Genomic DNA, 16,680 nt, shown 5'->3' with positions numbered 1-16,680 from the left:
ATTACTAAGAATGTATTGCCGAATACTGTATAAGCCAAATATTGTCCTATCCTAACAAACAATATACATCGATGGAAAGCTTATTTATTCGGCTTTTGACAAATCTCAATTGTTCTCAAAATCAAATCTCAGTTCTCAACATGGAAAAAAAATGACCCTTATTACTGGTTTTGTCACATATATTGTTTGTCTTTACATTGCATATTGCCTCAACAGAAGTTCAGTTAACCCTATGAATCATATTTAAAAAAAAATTCTGGACTGAAGCAATAGGTTTGTTAACCCATAGCCTACTTCAAATAAATCTAGTTAAACTGTAACCATAAATGATACAACTCCTTTTGAGGAACATTTATGTCTACATCTCTCAGTGGTTGCATTGGGTTCTTTTGCAAGGACCCTCAAAATAACGTTTGAACGTTTGTCAGCCAATCAGATTCAAGCATTCCACAGCATTTCATTTGTATTTTATGCAAGTTGTACTGTTAAACATCGAATTGATTTACAAGCTGTCATAATTCCATTTAACTTTGTGGTCAAATTCCATATTTTTGCATAGTCTGGAAACCTGAATAAAAAGTTTTTTTTTTTTTTTGGAATGTGAGGAATATGCCTGACGTATCAGATAGCATACGACACAAAACATAAAACATATATGCACATTTTTTTAAACATGTTATTTTACATTTTCTGTCTAAACAAATAAAATAAAATGATTTTTCTAAATTATTATTTCCTATGTCAGGCTGTGCAGGGTTAAAGACCTTGGCCAGAGCAGCGGCTTTGTGCAGTGGGCGTGGCATTTAAAGGTCTGCGCGAGTGAGCTGTACGGTGCGCAGGATGGGCCAATCATCATCCAGCAGTAACGGCGCAGCACTCGCGAGCTCCTCACGAGCGCGCGTGCAAGGAGTTTTTTGTTCTTCACCTACCCGTGACCGGTTAGACGAGAATCCGATGAAAACCAAGGAGCTGCAATCTGTTCAGAAGTGCTGGCGGGACGATTTCAAAGAGGGGAAGACTTCAGTGGACGTAAGAGTACACGAGCCGAAAAAGCTTATTTTAAAAGCGACTTCTTCCGGCAATCAGCATGCAACCGAAAACTTGATCCTTCTGAGTCGGGACGCCAACTTTGAAAGTTCTGATTCCCAAAGCGGACAGAAAGGAGTAGCGTTCCGCGAGGAGAACCATGAGTGTTGCGTCTTACCGTGGGACATGGAAAGCGTGTCAGAAGGAGGTCCCGTGACTCCAGGCAGAGTTTCGGAGGAAAATGTGACCCAGAACGCACCGGACTTTTTAGTAGACTTCAGTTGCTCGTCTCCGTTAGCCAAACATAAAATAACCAAAAGTACATCGCAACCCTCCGTGTCAGGCCGGCTGGGTGAAGAAACGGAGCAACAAGCACCAAACCCCTTCCCTAGGATTATTCCCAAACTAATAGTCACCCATGATGATTTAGGTCCTGTTCAGGACAGTCCGCACATCAGTGACTTTACTTTAAGCATGGGCGGCTTTTCGCTGGACCTGCATCCCGACGAGTACTCGCCTTGCTCGGACAGCGGCTGTGGAGGCTCCCCTGCGCCCTTTCTGTTCCACAGGAAACTGTCCAGCTCCTCCTCCGCTGGATTGTCCTCAGCCTCGTCGTTTGAGGAGTCCGAGGATGATTTCACGGGCAGCGACATTGAGCCCAGTCTGTCCCCCAGCATGATCGGCTGTCCCGATGAACTCAAAGGGGTAGGTGTCCAGTTCTCCCAAATGTTGCATATGTTTTTTAATACTGAGTAGTGTTACCTCTCTGAAAAAGAAGCGAGTTCAATTGTATTGAATGTCCACTTGTAGTGTAGGCTACTTTAATGTTGTAGACAATATAAATGAAAGAGAAGGCCACTTGAGTGTGCTTACAAATACACTTCCAAAAAGCGCAGTTTGTGATGGTCAAATTAATAGAAAGTTTGTAAATCTTTACTCTAAAAGACATTTTTTCTGCTTTACAAATATATTTGTAAAAACTCCAAAGTTCCAATAGAAATGACAAAGTATATTTTAGTTTGGTATAAAAACTTTGCAGTGCATTCAGGAGCACATTTCAGCCATATTTCAAAGACAATAGAAATATGAAATTCTATAAAGAAATATAAGTCCCACTTAAGTATGCCAAAAAAAGCACTCTTATGTTCAGTTAATTGCAGTTAATATGCATTTAAACTGTAATAGAATTAGGCCAACATTGTCTAGCAAATAACATTAAGTGTTAAAAAAAAATTACATTTAGTTTGCACTGGGGTATACTACATCTATAATCTGCATACTTTTAAAAAGAGTACTTAAGTGTACTGCATGTATGTTTTGAAAAGGTTATGAGCAGGGCTTTTAAAGTGTTTGTGCACCAACATTCGGCTTTTATTATTAACTTCATTGTCTGGTTGCAGACATTAGCTTTTATGCTGCCTGTAATCTATTGATATTCCTCCAGTAAAACACATCGATTAGGACTTTCTGATTACCAGTAAGAAACTTTTTGGCATTATATTTACAACTGTGTTGTTCTTGAGTTGATTTTGTTCTGTAGAAATGCTTCAGCTTCAGTTGGCATGTAAAAATAAAGATTATGAGAATGTTTGAGTCACAGTGTACCTCTTTATTAGAAATTACAGCTATTTTTAGCTGCTTATCTGAATGCCACCAACTTGACACATTGACGTGCATTCATAAAATCAGTAACTGTTATTTAATATATAAATCACCAGGATTTTAGAAATCAGCCAAAAGGATATTCAAATATTGTAGTTTCATTCTTTCTGACAGTCTAGCAGTTTTCAGTTTCAGGTGTATATTGTTGGTATTTGTAGGCTCTTGGAACAGTTGATGGGTGAGATTCAGAGAGATGATTTTTGTTTTCTGTGGAAACTTAGTAACTATGCAAGATATTTGGCTTTTAAATGCTAAAGACAGAAAGTGAGTAAGATTACCCTGATGTTCATGGGGATGTTTTTAAAATATGAACAAAACTGAAGGTGAAGAATAGAAACTATTCTAGTTTCTGGAAACTCAAAAAAAAAAAAAATAGAACTGTGACATTATTTCCAAAGGTCACTGATTGATTTAATAATCCACACTCACTGTCCTAGTCATTCACAGATGACTAAAAGAGAAGTCCAACTCCATGATACAAGAGATTTCATCTGGAAAAATCCCCCTAATCCCGAGTCTTTGTGTCCGCCGCCTGAATCTCGGTTAGACACGTGCTCAGTGAGTTTTTATGTCTGGATGGATAATCCATCTGAAACTGGGCGGCATTCTATTACAGACTGAAACTTGGAGTGAAATCTCTGATGAAACGTTTGTTTACCTTGATTTGAATAGAAACTCTGATCTAGTGAACTGTGCACTGAGTAGGCTGGGGGAAAAAAAAGATCATGGGTCTAATTTCCAGGAAAAAAAAAAGGCCTCTTATAGTGTCCGGGGGCGTGGTCAACACGGACAAATAAAGGCCGGGGGAAAATTTGTGCAGCAGAGCCAGATAACGAACGTAAACGCCCACTGCCGCAGTGTTTCTCGTTCTCGAGTCAAGAACCGGTTGCATCGTTTTCGGATCACCAGTACACTGAACCGAGAACTGTTTCTGTCGGACACGTCCAATTCAAGAACCGAGGAGCTGATGATACTGCGCATGCGTGATTCAGCGTGAAGCAGACTGACACACAGAGCGTCTGAACCGAACTGATTCTTTTGGTGATTGATTCTGAACTGATTCTGTGCTAATGTTATGATCTCTGTCAACTATCGCTTTTAATTTAAAATGGACTATTTAAAACAATTACTTATCAAACAGATGGAATTAGAAATAAAGGCCTGCCTCTAATAAAATAAAAGCCTGTTACCTTCTGCAGTTCAGGTAAACAAAGGTCCCGGCTTTTATTTGAGGAATTACGTTGTGTGTGTGTGTGTGTGTGTGTGTGTATATATATATATATATATATATATATATATATATATATGCTTTAAATGTGCCTTGAGTTGATTTGAATAATAAGTGTTGATTCTACAAATGATGGTGTACATCGCAGTGATCTCTCCCACAGATAGATACTCTCTCACATAATAAAAGTATTTTTATTTGTTCACCAGTCGCTGTTTAATAAACCATCAAAGATCTTGATCACCCAGTCAGTACATTCAACTCATCCAAGCTGCGTAGTACATTTTTGTCTTTTTTTTTTTTTTTTTGAATGATTTGACCCTGTTCTATCAGCTGCTGACATCCACAGGCCTACTCACACAGACGCACGTTATTATGCCATCATGCAGCCAGAATCACTCACACTGTCATGGAAAACTGAGTTGTGGGTGGTTCCTTTGTCGCTAAGTAACCATGAATCCATATATGGTGTTGCTTCTCATTTCTGTTTCTACATCTCTTTCTTAATCTGTGTCGTGTCTTACTTCGGTGGTCATGACGCCGATTATTCTGGTTCTTTTACAGCTGCGAGCATGGGCAAATTTCTATTGTTTGACTCTTGTCCTGCTGAGCATGCTGAGGAAATAAACAATTCATTTAACGCCATAAGCTTGCTCCCCCACTTCTAAGACAAAGCGAAACACTCCATGCGAGATTAAAAACAATTGACAGGAAGAATGGAAGACATTTAGCTGTCTCGGTCTCAGTGTTCCTGGGTGTGAAGCTGTCGGACAGGTTTATCTTTATGAAAATGCTTTAGGAACTTCTTAGAGAACGAGAAAGAGAGACAGATCAAAAGAGAAAGAGGGAGAGGAGAAGTGGAAAATGGATAGCTGCAGTGAGGGAGGAGGTGGGTGATGGGGTGGGTGGGGTTTTTACAGCCTGTTCAAACACAAACAGCTCAGAAAAGCACATTTATTACATTAGTGGTGTTTGCCAAGGCAGACGACACTGTATCTTGATTTTAGTCACTATAGCTTACTGAAACAAAAGCAATTTAATAAGAACCACCTCCTTTTTAAAATGGTTTATTCAATGTATTTTTCATAGCGTGAGTTGTTGCATGTTCAAAGGAGAAACTAGTGTATATCTGTTCAGTCAGATGGTATTTTTCTTTTAAAAACACCATCATGGTAACACATGAAACTGAAATAATGCAATAAACGTTAACAGCATTAGCCTCATTCAAGGATCAGGACGCATTTGCATGACACTTTAAATGGAATCTGGTAACATGCATTTCTGTCTACACAAATAACACAAGAAAATACCACTTCTGTCTTTCCTCTTCAGAATTTCACATTTAATTTGTTACTTCACAAATCTTTTTTTTTTTTTTTTAAGAAACGTCCTAGCAGTTTCTGAGTGACCCTAGACCTGTTATTATTATTATTATTATTATTATTATATATTTTTTTCAGTGTAGCTGAGAAATTAGCGTGAGAGATCACGGCCTGTGTGCACAAAACTTTTTATCTTACCCGTAAGAGTTCTCCTAAATAGCAGTAAAAGTTTTTAGCTAAGAGTTTTCTCTTAAAACCTATTCACAAAGCTGCTGAGACAAACTCTTAATAAGGAATAGACCGAGGTCTTTCTTAAGCTAAGAGTAAGGGCATCGTTGACCTCGTTGCTATGGATGATGTCGACATAACTATGCCCACAGTGATTGGCTGATAGTCTCTGTCAGAGATTTATTCATAGAAATATTGTAAAGTGCAATATTGTGTTGCCATATTCAAAGAAAGGTTTAAAAATAAAACTGCTAATTGCAAGCTACGAGTCACTAATTAAACGAGTATATGTTCAGCTAACCGTCAGCCTCTTACATGTCTGCTGCTCATAATTAGTGAATATGCATATTAACAGCCTATTACTTAACAGAGTAGAATAATCATGGCTGATAGTAAGGCATGCAAATTTAAAAGAAAACCAAACTGGACACAAGCACAGTTGTTACTGCTTGCCCAGCCGGTTAATGAAGACAAGGATATAATCAAAAAAAAATTAGGAGTTGGGATTACCTCCAAAACCAAAAGTGATGCCTTTTTAAAAGCTCACTGTCGTCAAATGTTTCTAAAATGTTTGTATTCTGGGGTAGATTGCCTGCAACGGTTTTAGAAATAGTTTGTGACTTGGTCTTAGTGACTTAGGAGTCCTCTTCACTACTCCTAAGCTTTCACAGATTTAGAGATTAAAATAGCTTCGTGAAATACTCTTAGAGCAAAAAATGTAGGAGTCCTAAATTTAGGACTGACATGCCCATTATTTTTAAGATTTGTTTTCTAAATCTATGAGTTATGAGCTACTTTTAGCCTTAAGATGTTTTGTGAATACGGGCCCAGATCACAGAACAACCTTGTTTTGGACCTTTTTTACTCGGTTTCCTGAGTAATGTTGTTATTGTTAACTAAAACTGAAACTAGAACGAAAACCATTAAAAATAAAAACTGAAATAAAAATAAAATGTACATACTAGATGAATATCTTTTAAAAACAAACCAAAAAAGTCTAAATGTTGTCTTGACAACTATCTGAAATAAGGGCTAAAATTAGTCAAATAAAATAAAATAAATGACAAAAGCACAAATCTAATAAAATCTAACATAACATGACTAATAAAAATGCACTTAAAAAAATGACCAAAACCAAATCTAATATAAAAATACAATGAGGTCCCTTTGGGCCAATAAGTAAAAGCAACCACATAACACCCTCTTATCATGACATCATGATCATATCATATTGTTTATATGTTCTTTTACACATTTCTTTTTAAGCTTGTCAGTGTGCAGGAAGGAGGGAGTGAGTAGGTCAGGAAGAGTGCATATGCTTCATAAGAGCTAGCAAAGGAAAGATGGATTAGGATCAGAGAGGGAGGTATAGTGGGGGGACATCTGAGAAAGCAGGAGGAAAGGCATCGACTGACGAGCGAGACTGAGAAGGTGACAGAGACATGTGAACGAGAGACCTGCGATCAACAGAGAGAGAGAGAGAGAGTTATCAGACTTGTGAGGTAATCGGTGAGTGTGTGACAGCTCAGTCTGCTTCCCGGATGCTTGTGTGGTTACAGGCCAGTGCAGGAGTCGTGGGTCTCTGCACGCTGTGTGCTTTAACTGTGTGCTTGTGCATGCTTTTGTTGCCCATACATTTGAGACTGACTGCAGGTAAGAGACATTCACACACACTGCTGGGTCGAATTGGCACGAGGAGAGTTTCTAGTTTAGAATCTAGTTTAAAACACACGTGCCATTCCAGGATATGTAGTTGGACTTTAAAGATTCAGAAAGTTATATTTAAAAAAAAATACATCAGTTTAATTTGGTGTAACAATCAAGTACAATGTACACAACATATTTTCCTTATTTTTTGAAAATGTGAGCGTGACATGAGTTTTTTTTTTTTTTTTTGTTGTTACTATGAAGTATTCAGTCATAAATATCATGATTTTGAGGAAGTGCAGCACATAACATTTTACTTGAACTTACCTTGCCTTTTGAATAAAAGTTATATTTTACGAGGGGTCTTTCTTATAATATCATTTACTGTTTTTGTTTTGCTTTTCATTTCTGTTGTCATGTTGCACTACATGAGTTTTAGGTTTTGGCTGAAATAAGTTTTTTGAAATATTAATAGAAGTCAGACGTCAGAAAGAGCTTTATTACCAAGTATGTTTCCACACACAGGGAATCTGACTTGCGACGAGAGCTTTTGCTTTATCATGCAGTAAAGCAGTGTTTTTTTAAATACACAATTCTGTTTAAAAGTTTGGGGTCTGTAATATTGTTTTTTGAAATAAATGAATACTTCTATTCAGCAAGGATGCATTCAAGTTATCCAAAAGGTCACAAGGAAGACATAATGTTACGAAATGTTTTTTTTTTCTTTCATATATATATAAATGCTAATATTTTGAACTTTCTATTTATCAAGAATATTGAAAAAAAAAATCTAAAGTTTCCTGAGCACCACATTTGCGAAGGATCATGTGACACTGAAGAAGACTCGAGTTGATTTTAAAACGTATTCAAAAAGAGAAAAAAAATCTTGTAAATTGTAGTAATATTTGACAATATTACTGTTTTACTGTCTTTTTAAGAGAGACTTAATAAAAGAGACTTATTTCAGAAACAAACGGGAGTGTAGTGTTTTAATGGGAGTGTAGTACTCAAATGCTGTATTAAAAGAGAAATACTGTTAGAAAAGGTTTAGTGAAATGAAGTTCTTCTGGATGTTCTGTCTAATAGCAACAGTAACCTGTCAAATAAGCCTGTGTGTGTGTGTGTGTGTGTGTGCGCGCGCGCTAGTCCTTGAGATAAGTCAGGTCAGACATGAAGATAGAGCAGCTCTGTTTGTCCAGGGTGGGTTTGACCTTTGACCCAGGGGTGGATCTAACTGTGACGCTCCACAAGGCCTGGCTCTTATCACCATAACAACAGCTCATATTCTAGAATGATCAGAATGGGAGTGGCCGTTGTAAATTGGTAGCATGTTTTGCGATCACAACTGAGATGGGAGCTTTTGTAAGCATTAAACCTGTTTTAGGTGTTAAACAATGAGATATGATCTCACCATAGATAAAGACATTTTTGGCAATGAATATTCATGTCTAAATATATGCAAGACTATTTCCTTTCATAAACTGAAAGGAATGTGGGTCCTGTTCTGCAAGTGAAATGTAATGAATACGTCTCCTGAAGTTTCAAGAAGTGTGTATTAGAACCAGGCAGAAGGACAGGAAGAAAGACAGCGGTCTTTTATGAAGTGTCGTCTGTCCTGTTGGCTAAAGTGTCATCAGAGGGGGGTCAGACAGGAACAGAGAGGACAGACTGAATTACATCTAAGTGTGGAGAGCGAGCTGGCCACTTTACAGAGCACACGGTGAAGGGGGGATTGTTTGGAAGGACGGTATGAATGTATGGATTGTAAAGAGGAATAAAGAGACCTGAAAGAGGACAGCTCAAGAGAGAGATGCTTCTGTTCTTCTGAACTATCTATTCATCAAAGAAACCTGGAAGAATTCCTGAAGCTGTTTTCAAATTAATAGTAATAATAAATGTTTTTTGAGCAGCAAATCAGAATATTAGAGTGATTTCTGAAGGATGATAAAAATTCAGCTTTGAACACAAGAGTACATTCCACTTTAAAAATACGTTTATATAGAAATGCTATAGTAAAAATATTTCACATTACTGCTTTTGCTGTATTTTGGATCAAATAAATCTGAGCAGAAGAGAATTGTTTAAAAACCATGAAAATCTTACTGTTCAAAACATTTGACTGGTAGTGTATAACTTTTTTTTATTTCAGATTTTTAAACAACATTTAAAACATTTATTTTCAAGTTGGGAAAAAGTAGTATTCTATTCTCAGACTTTCAGATAAAGTTATTAAAGGTCAGGTAACAAGCATATTCTGGAAAGGCTCATTCCAGGAAGATTTATGTTGTTTCTCTATTCCCGTCAAAGCAAGTGAACACCAGATAAAAAGAAAAAAGATTTAAGGAATTATGGAAGGAAGTTGTCAGTGATGTGAATGTGAAAGTTTGAGTGGCGTCCCTAGACGTCATGAGGAGGTTTTTCTGGTTCTCCTGCAAACAGCTGGGTTATGTCATTTCCCACACTCACACATTCCTCATTGATTAGAGTTTTAGAATCAATAACCTGGAATCTGTGACTCCGTGCACGTCACACCTTCTGTGTTGACCTTGTGTCGCTGATAAAGTCCTCGCTCTGGGACTTCAGCTCCCATGCCTGAACATAAAAACAGTTTCTGTTTTTACAGAAACTCAGTCTAGACCAGTCTTGGGGGTGACACATTACAAGGTGAATCAGAATACTTACTTAGTAATACATTACTTCTTAATTTAGAAGGAATTATCTAAGTTACTTTTTCATATAAGTAACGCCTGTTACTTTTTTTTTTCTTCATTGTATTGACTGACAGCTCTTGTGTTGCCATGTTGAGAGGAATCAGGAGAAACTGTAGTGGCGCCGCAGTGTGAACATGATGCTACTATAGTTTTAAACTAAATATGAACATGTATTTACTCATCTCACCTGTACAAAAACAGATTCAGCATTCCTCAAAATCAATAAAACAGTCAAATGCAAACTCAGAAAATTATACAAACCTGCATTTATGTATTTTATCCAGTTTTTACCTATGTCTTTGCTGCTGACCTTGGCTGAATTGGATCATCGATACTAAGCAAAAATGACACATTCGTGTTTCATTTTTGTTTTGCTAAATAGTGTTGAACTTTCTTCTCCTGAGTCATATTCTTCATGCGATTAGTTTGAGCTGCACCCTCTACTGTACAGACATGAATTTATGTTTCCTTCAGCCTGAGGTGTATTCATTGCACTTTTGGTTTTACATTTTGTAAAAAAGTTATTCTTTTATATTAAAAACAAACTAGCATTACTTTCCGTAAAAAGTAACTAAGTAACGCAATATTGTAATGCATTACTTTTAAAAGTAACTTTCCCCAACTCTGGTCTAGACACTAATTGTTTGTTTAAAGATAACAGATCTGGCTTGTTTCACAATTACGTATCAGTTTATGTATTTAGCATTTAGTTTCGATGATTTATAAATGAAATAGGGCTGAAACGATTCCTCGAGTAACTCGATTACAAAAAATGAACGAGGCAAATTCCTCTGCCTCGAAGCCTCTTTTATTTTCTCACGTCAGGTTTTTTCGCAATGATTTTTTTAATGTGACACCATACGTTTACGTCACCCACAAAGCGGAAGGAGACAAGCGCTGCGCCTGAAATTGCATACTGCAAGGCGTCAGCAGTGTTTTGATTTGAGGCGCGGGCAAACGTAAAGAGAACGTCGTGGCGTGTGTCCAGTGCAAGATAGAGCTGGCATACCACAACTAGGGCCCTATGATTTCCGCGATGCACAAAACACGGAGGGAGTCACGGAATCCAGTCATAAAAAACTGAATTTACAGTTTAACACAACAACAAAATTTTGAATGAATTAATCAAAAATAGGTCATTGCATTTACATCAAATCACGATTTGGACTAAGATCTGTAACTATTAAGCCGGAACAGTCTATTTAAATATGAATCCTGCATGTTCTGTGTGTGTCTGTTAATGAATGGAGCAGAAGCGCGTCTTCCTCTATTAACACACACTGAAGCGCGCATGACGCTCGCGTGATTTCAGCTTCTGTCATCTCTCTAAATGAGGACATGAACACATGAACAACATCTCCAGAACTGCTCTGACAGTCACTTCATGAACATCTGACCGTTTGATTTGAGTAAAATTAGCGTCACATCACATACACAGAACTTTAAAGGTACGTCAACCCATCAAAATAAAAGTCCGGTTAAAGACTATTGTCAAAGTCCTTTTATAAATTGTCTCTGCTATTGTTCAGCAGAATGTATATAGCCTACTACAAAAAAAAATCTAACTTTTTTTTTAAGGTTTAATCACACAACATTTCTTCCATGTTTTATTTTTATAGTAAATCCCCTTTGTTTACCAAAAAGTTAAGTTAATTTTCAATAATTAAAAGATAAATTAAATTAATGTTTTATGTGTTTAATGTTTAATGTGCATCTCAGAAAATGCTTTATTTAAAACCAAACTGAATGGCACTTAAATGCACTTAATTCATCTGTCAACTTTGTCATTGTTCACAGTACAAGTATAGACAGAGAAACAATGGGTACTAATTAAATGTTTTTTATGTATGCATTGCATTCTATGCATTTAAAAAATAAAAATATTTTTTTCTAAAAAAGGAAACTTAGTTGTTCATTTTAAGAGACCCAGGAGTCTTATTTCTCTTGCAAAATTAATATTGCACTTTAAGCAAAAACACATTTTATCCGATTACTCGATTAATCGATGGAATTCTTTGGTAGAATACTCGATTACTAAAATATTCGATAGCTACAGCCTTCACATGAAAGAAAATGCAGCATGTCCGTCTGATCCGAGCATATGTGTTTTTTGATTTCAGGCTAAATCGTGGAGGAAGTTGAAGACTATGGTGCATTGCTCTCCATTTGTGGTTTCGTTTAAGAAAAGATATCCTTGGGTTCAGCTGGCAGGCCATGCAGGTAAAAACAAATTCTCGTCGGACTCCTGCATTGATGAAAAAACTGCATCTGAAGAAATTGCTGCCCATCGTTTTGAACGGATGCACTGAACACTTTCTTTAACGCTTTGTGTGCAGGTAATTTCCAAGCAGGCGAGAATGGGAAACTACTGAAGAAGTATTGTGAATGTGAGCAACAGTGTCTCGACAAGCTGATGAATGACAACCTCCGGCCGTTTGTTCCTGGCTACTATGGTATTGTGCAGCAGAATGACCAGGATTACAACCTAATGGATGATCTGCTGACCGACTTCGACTCCCCTTCAATCATGGATTGCAAGATGGGAAGCAGGTGAGAAGATAGATATGTTCGGATTTATTTCTCCAAAACCCTCCCCCCTAACCAAACAAACTAAATATATAGTCAAGAAAAAAAGGTGTCAGGATATGTTTAATGTCCTAAACTGCTGTGGTGTGATCAACTGGGTCTATTTTTTTTAACCATAGAACATACCTAGAAGAAGAGTTGGTGAAGGCCCGCGAGCGTCCTCGTCTTAGGAAGGATATGTATGAGAAAATGGTGGCTGTGGACCCAGGAGCACCTAGTCCGGAGGAAAGAGCCCAGCAGGCCGTTCTCAAACCTCGATACATGCAGTGGAGGGAAACGCTGAGCTCAACCGCCACTCTTGGCTTCCGCATAGAGGGCATCAGGGTGAGAGATCACATGGGATTTATTCAGCAAGGGTACTTCACATTGATCAAAAGTGACTGAATTATTTTACTACTTAAAAAATAAAAGTGTAATGGTTTCCATAAAAATATAAATATTGATAATAATAAGAGAGCATCGTAGAACGACTACTGAAGACTGCAGTAATGACATCGCGGGAATACATGATATTTAAAAAAAAAATTTAAAATACAAATTGGTTTTAAAAATAGTATTAAAGACACCGGTAACATTAGTAATAAAATATTTTTATAGTAAGTATTAGTAAAACCACTAAGTTGTTATCTGTGTATTGCAAAACATACACATACCGTTCATAGCATTTGTTATTTATAGAGCTGACATTTGCACTTTTTTGTTCATATTAAAAATAAGCAGCATCAGCACGAACCGTTCACACTGTGTTTCTGTTTAGAAAGCAGATGGCACATGCAACACCAGCTTTAAAAAAACCAAACAAAAGGAGCAGGTGATGAAGGCCTTGAGGGACTTTGTGGATGGAAACACACAGTTGCTGGTATGTGGCTTCAAAGGAAAGTTTTCACTCTGCACCGGATCTTTCGCTTCAGCCATTGACTATCACTTGTGAGAAAACAGATAATGCTGACTTCTCTGAAGTGATGTTCTGGCCTCCAGTGACTTTGTAAAATAAAGAGATAAATTAAAGAGGCCTCGTTCCATTATTACTGTAATTATAGCTAACAGGTGTTACTGTATTTAAAATATTAAGCAAATTCATTAAATAACCACCTTTTCACTGGACAAATATAGTCAATATTTTTATTTAATTTTATAGCTAATGGGGAAAGTATATTCATATTCATAAAGAGGCCCTGTTACATTATTACTGTAGTTAAGTGAAATCATAAATCACCATCTTTTCACCGGACAAATATTTGTTTTATTTTATTCATCATATTCATGTGCCATAATTTGTAGTCCATTACATAGTTTTGTTAACATAAAACAAACAAACAAAAATCATACAAATGATGAGTTAAAAATTACATTCACTTTTCTTTAAGAGTGGGTATCATTAGAAGTAATATCATCAATCGTTTTTCTTGAGCTATAAAAAAAAAGTCTTTTTTTTTTTCCATTACAAAAATATCTCTCATAACCACTGATCTATATAAGGACTGTATGATGTCTATTATAGATCAGTGCTCATAACAGTAATGAATTCTTCCATAGTAAGCATTTCAGGCTTTAATTTAACAGTATACATTTATATATAATTAACCCAGGTTTTTTCTTGCAAGAGTTTTTTTTTGTATTATCAGCAGCACTGGAACGCTGTATTAACCAATCAGAATCCAGAAACTGGCAATGAGTGCTTACAGTTGCCTTGAACTGTTTTGTTTTTCTTTTCTTTCTTCAGAGGAGTTATCTGCAGAGGCTAGAGGAGCTGCGCAGCGCTCTAGAGATGTCCGAGTTCTTCAGGACACACGAGGTGAGGAATCTGTTCTTTCCCTGTTGTGAAATCTTTTTCATGCGCGGGCCAAAATATTTTCTTCTCTGGAACACAAGAAGTCATGTTTCATAAGCTCCAAACATTGCCCTGTAAATGTACACATGTAAGAAACCCTTCCTGTTTCTCATCAGGTGGTTGGGAGTTCTTTGCTGTTCGTTCACGATGCTTCAGGCCTGGCCCGAGTATGGATGATTGACTTTGGTAAAACCGTCCCACTGCCCCCACCCCAAACCCTGGACCACCGCACACCCTGGGCCGAGGGAAACCGGGAGGACGGTTACCTGTGGGGTCTGGACAACCTCATTGAGATCTTTGGAGGCATGCTGCAGGACGCCACCCCTCCCTCACCCTGATGCATGCACAGAACATGCCTGAGCCCGGAGGATCACGTGTAGGGACTCGCTGATGGAGGGAGGCGCACAACAGGATTTTAGTTCTGGATGAGTGTGCTCTTGTGCTGTCGGAGTGATAAAGTGTGAAGTGGAAAAACTCCAGGGTATTTTGTCGACAAACTTTTCTTTTTTTTTTTTTTTTTTGCACATGTGGTCCTGCAGATCCACAGAAGCTCCACCAGCGTCAAAACACACTGATACTGAACCCAAACAGACTCGAGGAGCAACAAATGAGAAGAAACTATCATTTTAAGGGCGCACAGCCATAATTATATTTTAAGAATATGATAAGTTCACTTCTCTTTTTTTTCTTCTCTTTTTTTACCTACAAATATGATAACACTATCAAACTGGAATGTGCTTTTTGTTGTTTTTTCCTTGTAAATGTTTCTGTGGGTTTCCTCGGTTATGTAAATAGTGCTAATTTAAATTTGTATTTTTCTGTAGTTTAACCCATACCTCATTCATTTCTGAAAGGTGGTCTTACTGGCAAACTACAGGCAGACTTTAATTTCCTGTGGTCGTCTAATCTTGATAATACTTGTGTATGATATTTCCATGACTCATATGTCCTGTTGAATTTTGCAGAATGTTATCACCTCTTAAACAGTTCAGTCAGCAGAGGTTATACTACTAAACAGTTAACATATTGGCTTTGTAAGAAATATGGTAGTAGTTTGTGCAAACAACTAACTGCCCAAGACATTAAGGACAGTTAAACCCCACAAAGATAGTAGTTTATTGATGATAAATGGATGCAGTGTTTCTTAAAACTAGCCTCGACCCAAGCTAACTGGTATGACTGATAAGTTATATTCACATGTAGATGACACGGTTTGTTCACACATGGTTTTTAAGATAACTCATCAGTAAGTGACCTGTTTGCATTGTTAGTCATATGTTTCGGTTTCTAGCTTAGCCAATTTCATGCAAGTTTAGAATAGGTTTGAGAGGTTAACATTCTTTATCTGGATCAACGACTATTAACCTGATTTGTTTTCTGTAAATAAATTAGTTTTGTGAGCATTTGTGTTGGTACACAGCAGAATGACCTCCGACCTCAGCTCTTTCCACACCATAGCTTCATCGTGATCGTATCAGCTTATTTGCATGAAGAACAAATCTGATGGTTGATCTCTCAATCTTTGGCGGAAAATTTCTTTCGGTGTATAAGCCGATTGTAAGTGTCAGGGCCACTGATGTCATGTTGTTGTTGTGACACATTAGTTCTCTAATTACGAGCTGTGGTCAGCTAAAAAAAAGACAAAGCAAAATGTTTTCCCATCATAACTTCTTGTTTGCTTCATTTCAGATATAGTCGTAAAAAGATAACACCCTCTTGCACAATATTACAACTGTGACATTAAAGTGATTACCTCACCTGGACGCAACGGGATGTTCTACCACTCTCTCTCTCTCTGTGTGTGTGTGTGTGTGTCAGCTTCAGAGATTGTATTTTCCGTCTTGAGCAGAACTGCACACTGTCTGCTGGTGTGTCTGTCAGCGTTCCGACAGCATTCCCATCTGTCAGTATTTCCTTGCGGAAACTTAATGTCCCGCATACCTTTAGAGATCCACTGCATTGTTTACAGTTTATACAAAGTATTGTGTGTCATTCAGATTGTTGAAATTGGTTTTTCGCTACTGTACTGCATGTTTTAGATGATATGGAAAGAAAACTGGAACATATTTTTGTTGTTGCCCATTTAATATAGTTTTAGACAACATCTGTACTCACATCACCTTGAATCTTTTTCTTGAAAGCCAACAAAATAACACAATAACAGTTCCGGTTTATTGTTTAATATACTGTGTCTCTCCTGTTCAATTTCTGATTCACTAAAATAATCAACACTACCATACTGATTGGGGTCAGTTACTTTTTTAAGAAATTAATTGACATTAAAGTGACAAATAAAACTAAGTTTAATTTTTAAGCACCAAATCAGCATATTAGAATAATTTCTGAAGGAGCATGTGACCCTGAAGACTGGAGTAATGACTGCTGGAAATTCAGCCTACATCACAAAAATAAATAGCATTTTAAAAGATATATCAATAA

General features: G+C 37.2%; 1 protein-coding gene across 1 annotated transcript; it reads left to right on the top strand.

The window, feature by feature from the left end:
- Positions 1-756: 756 nt before the first annotated feature.
- itpkcb (inositol-trisphosphate 3-kinase Cb) lies at positions 757-16,307 on the top strand. Its single transcript, XM_059506271.1, has 7 exons — positions 757-1,731; positions 11,945-12,044; positions 12,161-12,374; positions 12,530-12,734; positions 13,168-13,269; positions 14,134-14,205; positions 14,358-16,307. Exons 1-7 carry the CDS (start codon positions 841-843, stop codon positions 14,577-14,579), a joined length of 1,806 nt encoding a protein of 601 aa, XP_059362254.1. The 5' UTR covers positions 757-840; the 3' UTR covers positions 14,580-16,307.
- Positions 16,308-16,680: the final 373 nt, after the last annotated feature.

This window comes from Carassius carassius, chromosome 23, assembly GCF_963082965.1.
Source record: "Carassius carassius chromosome 23, fCarCar2.1, whole genome shotgun sequence".
Classification (NCBI taxonomy): domain Eukaryota; kingdom Metazoa; phylum Chordata; class Actinopteri; order Cypriniformes; family Cyprinidae; genus Carassius; species Carassius carassius.
This window is presented reverse-complemented; position numbering and strand designations above follow the sequence as displayed.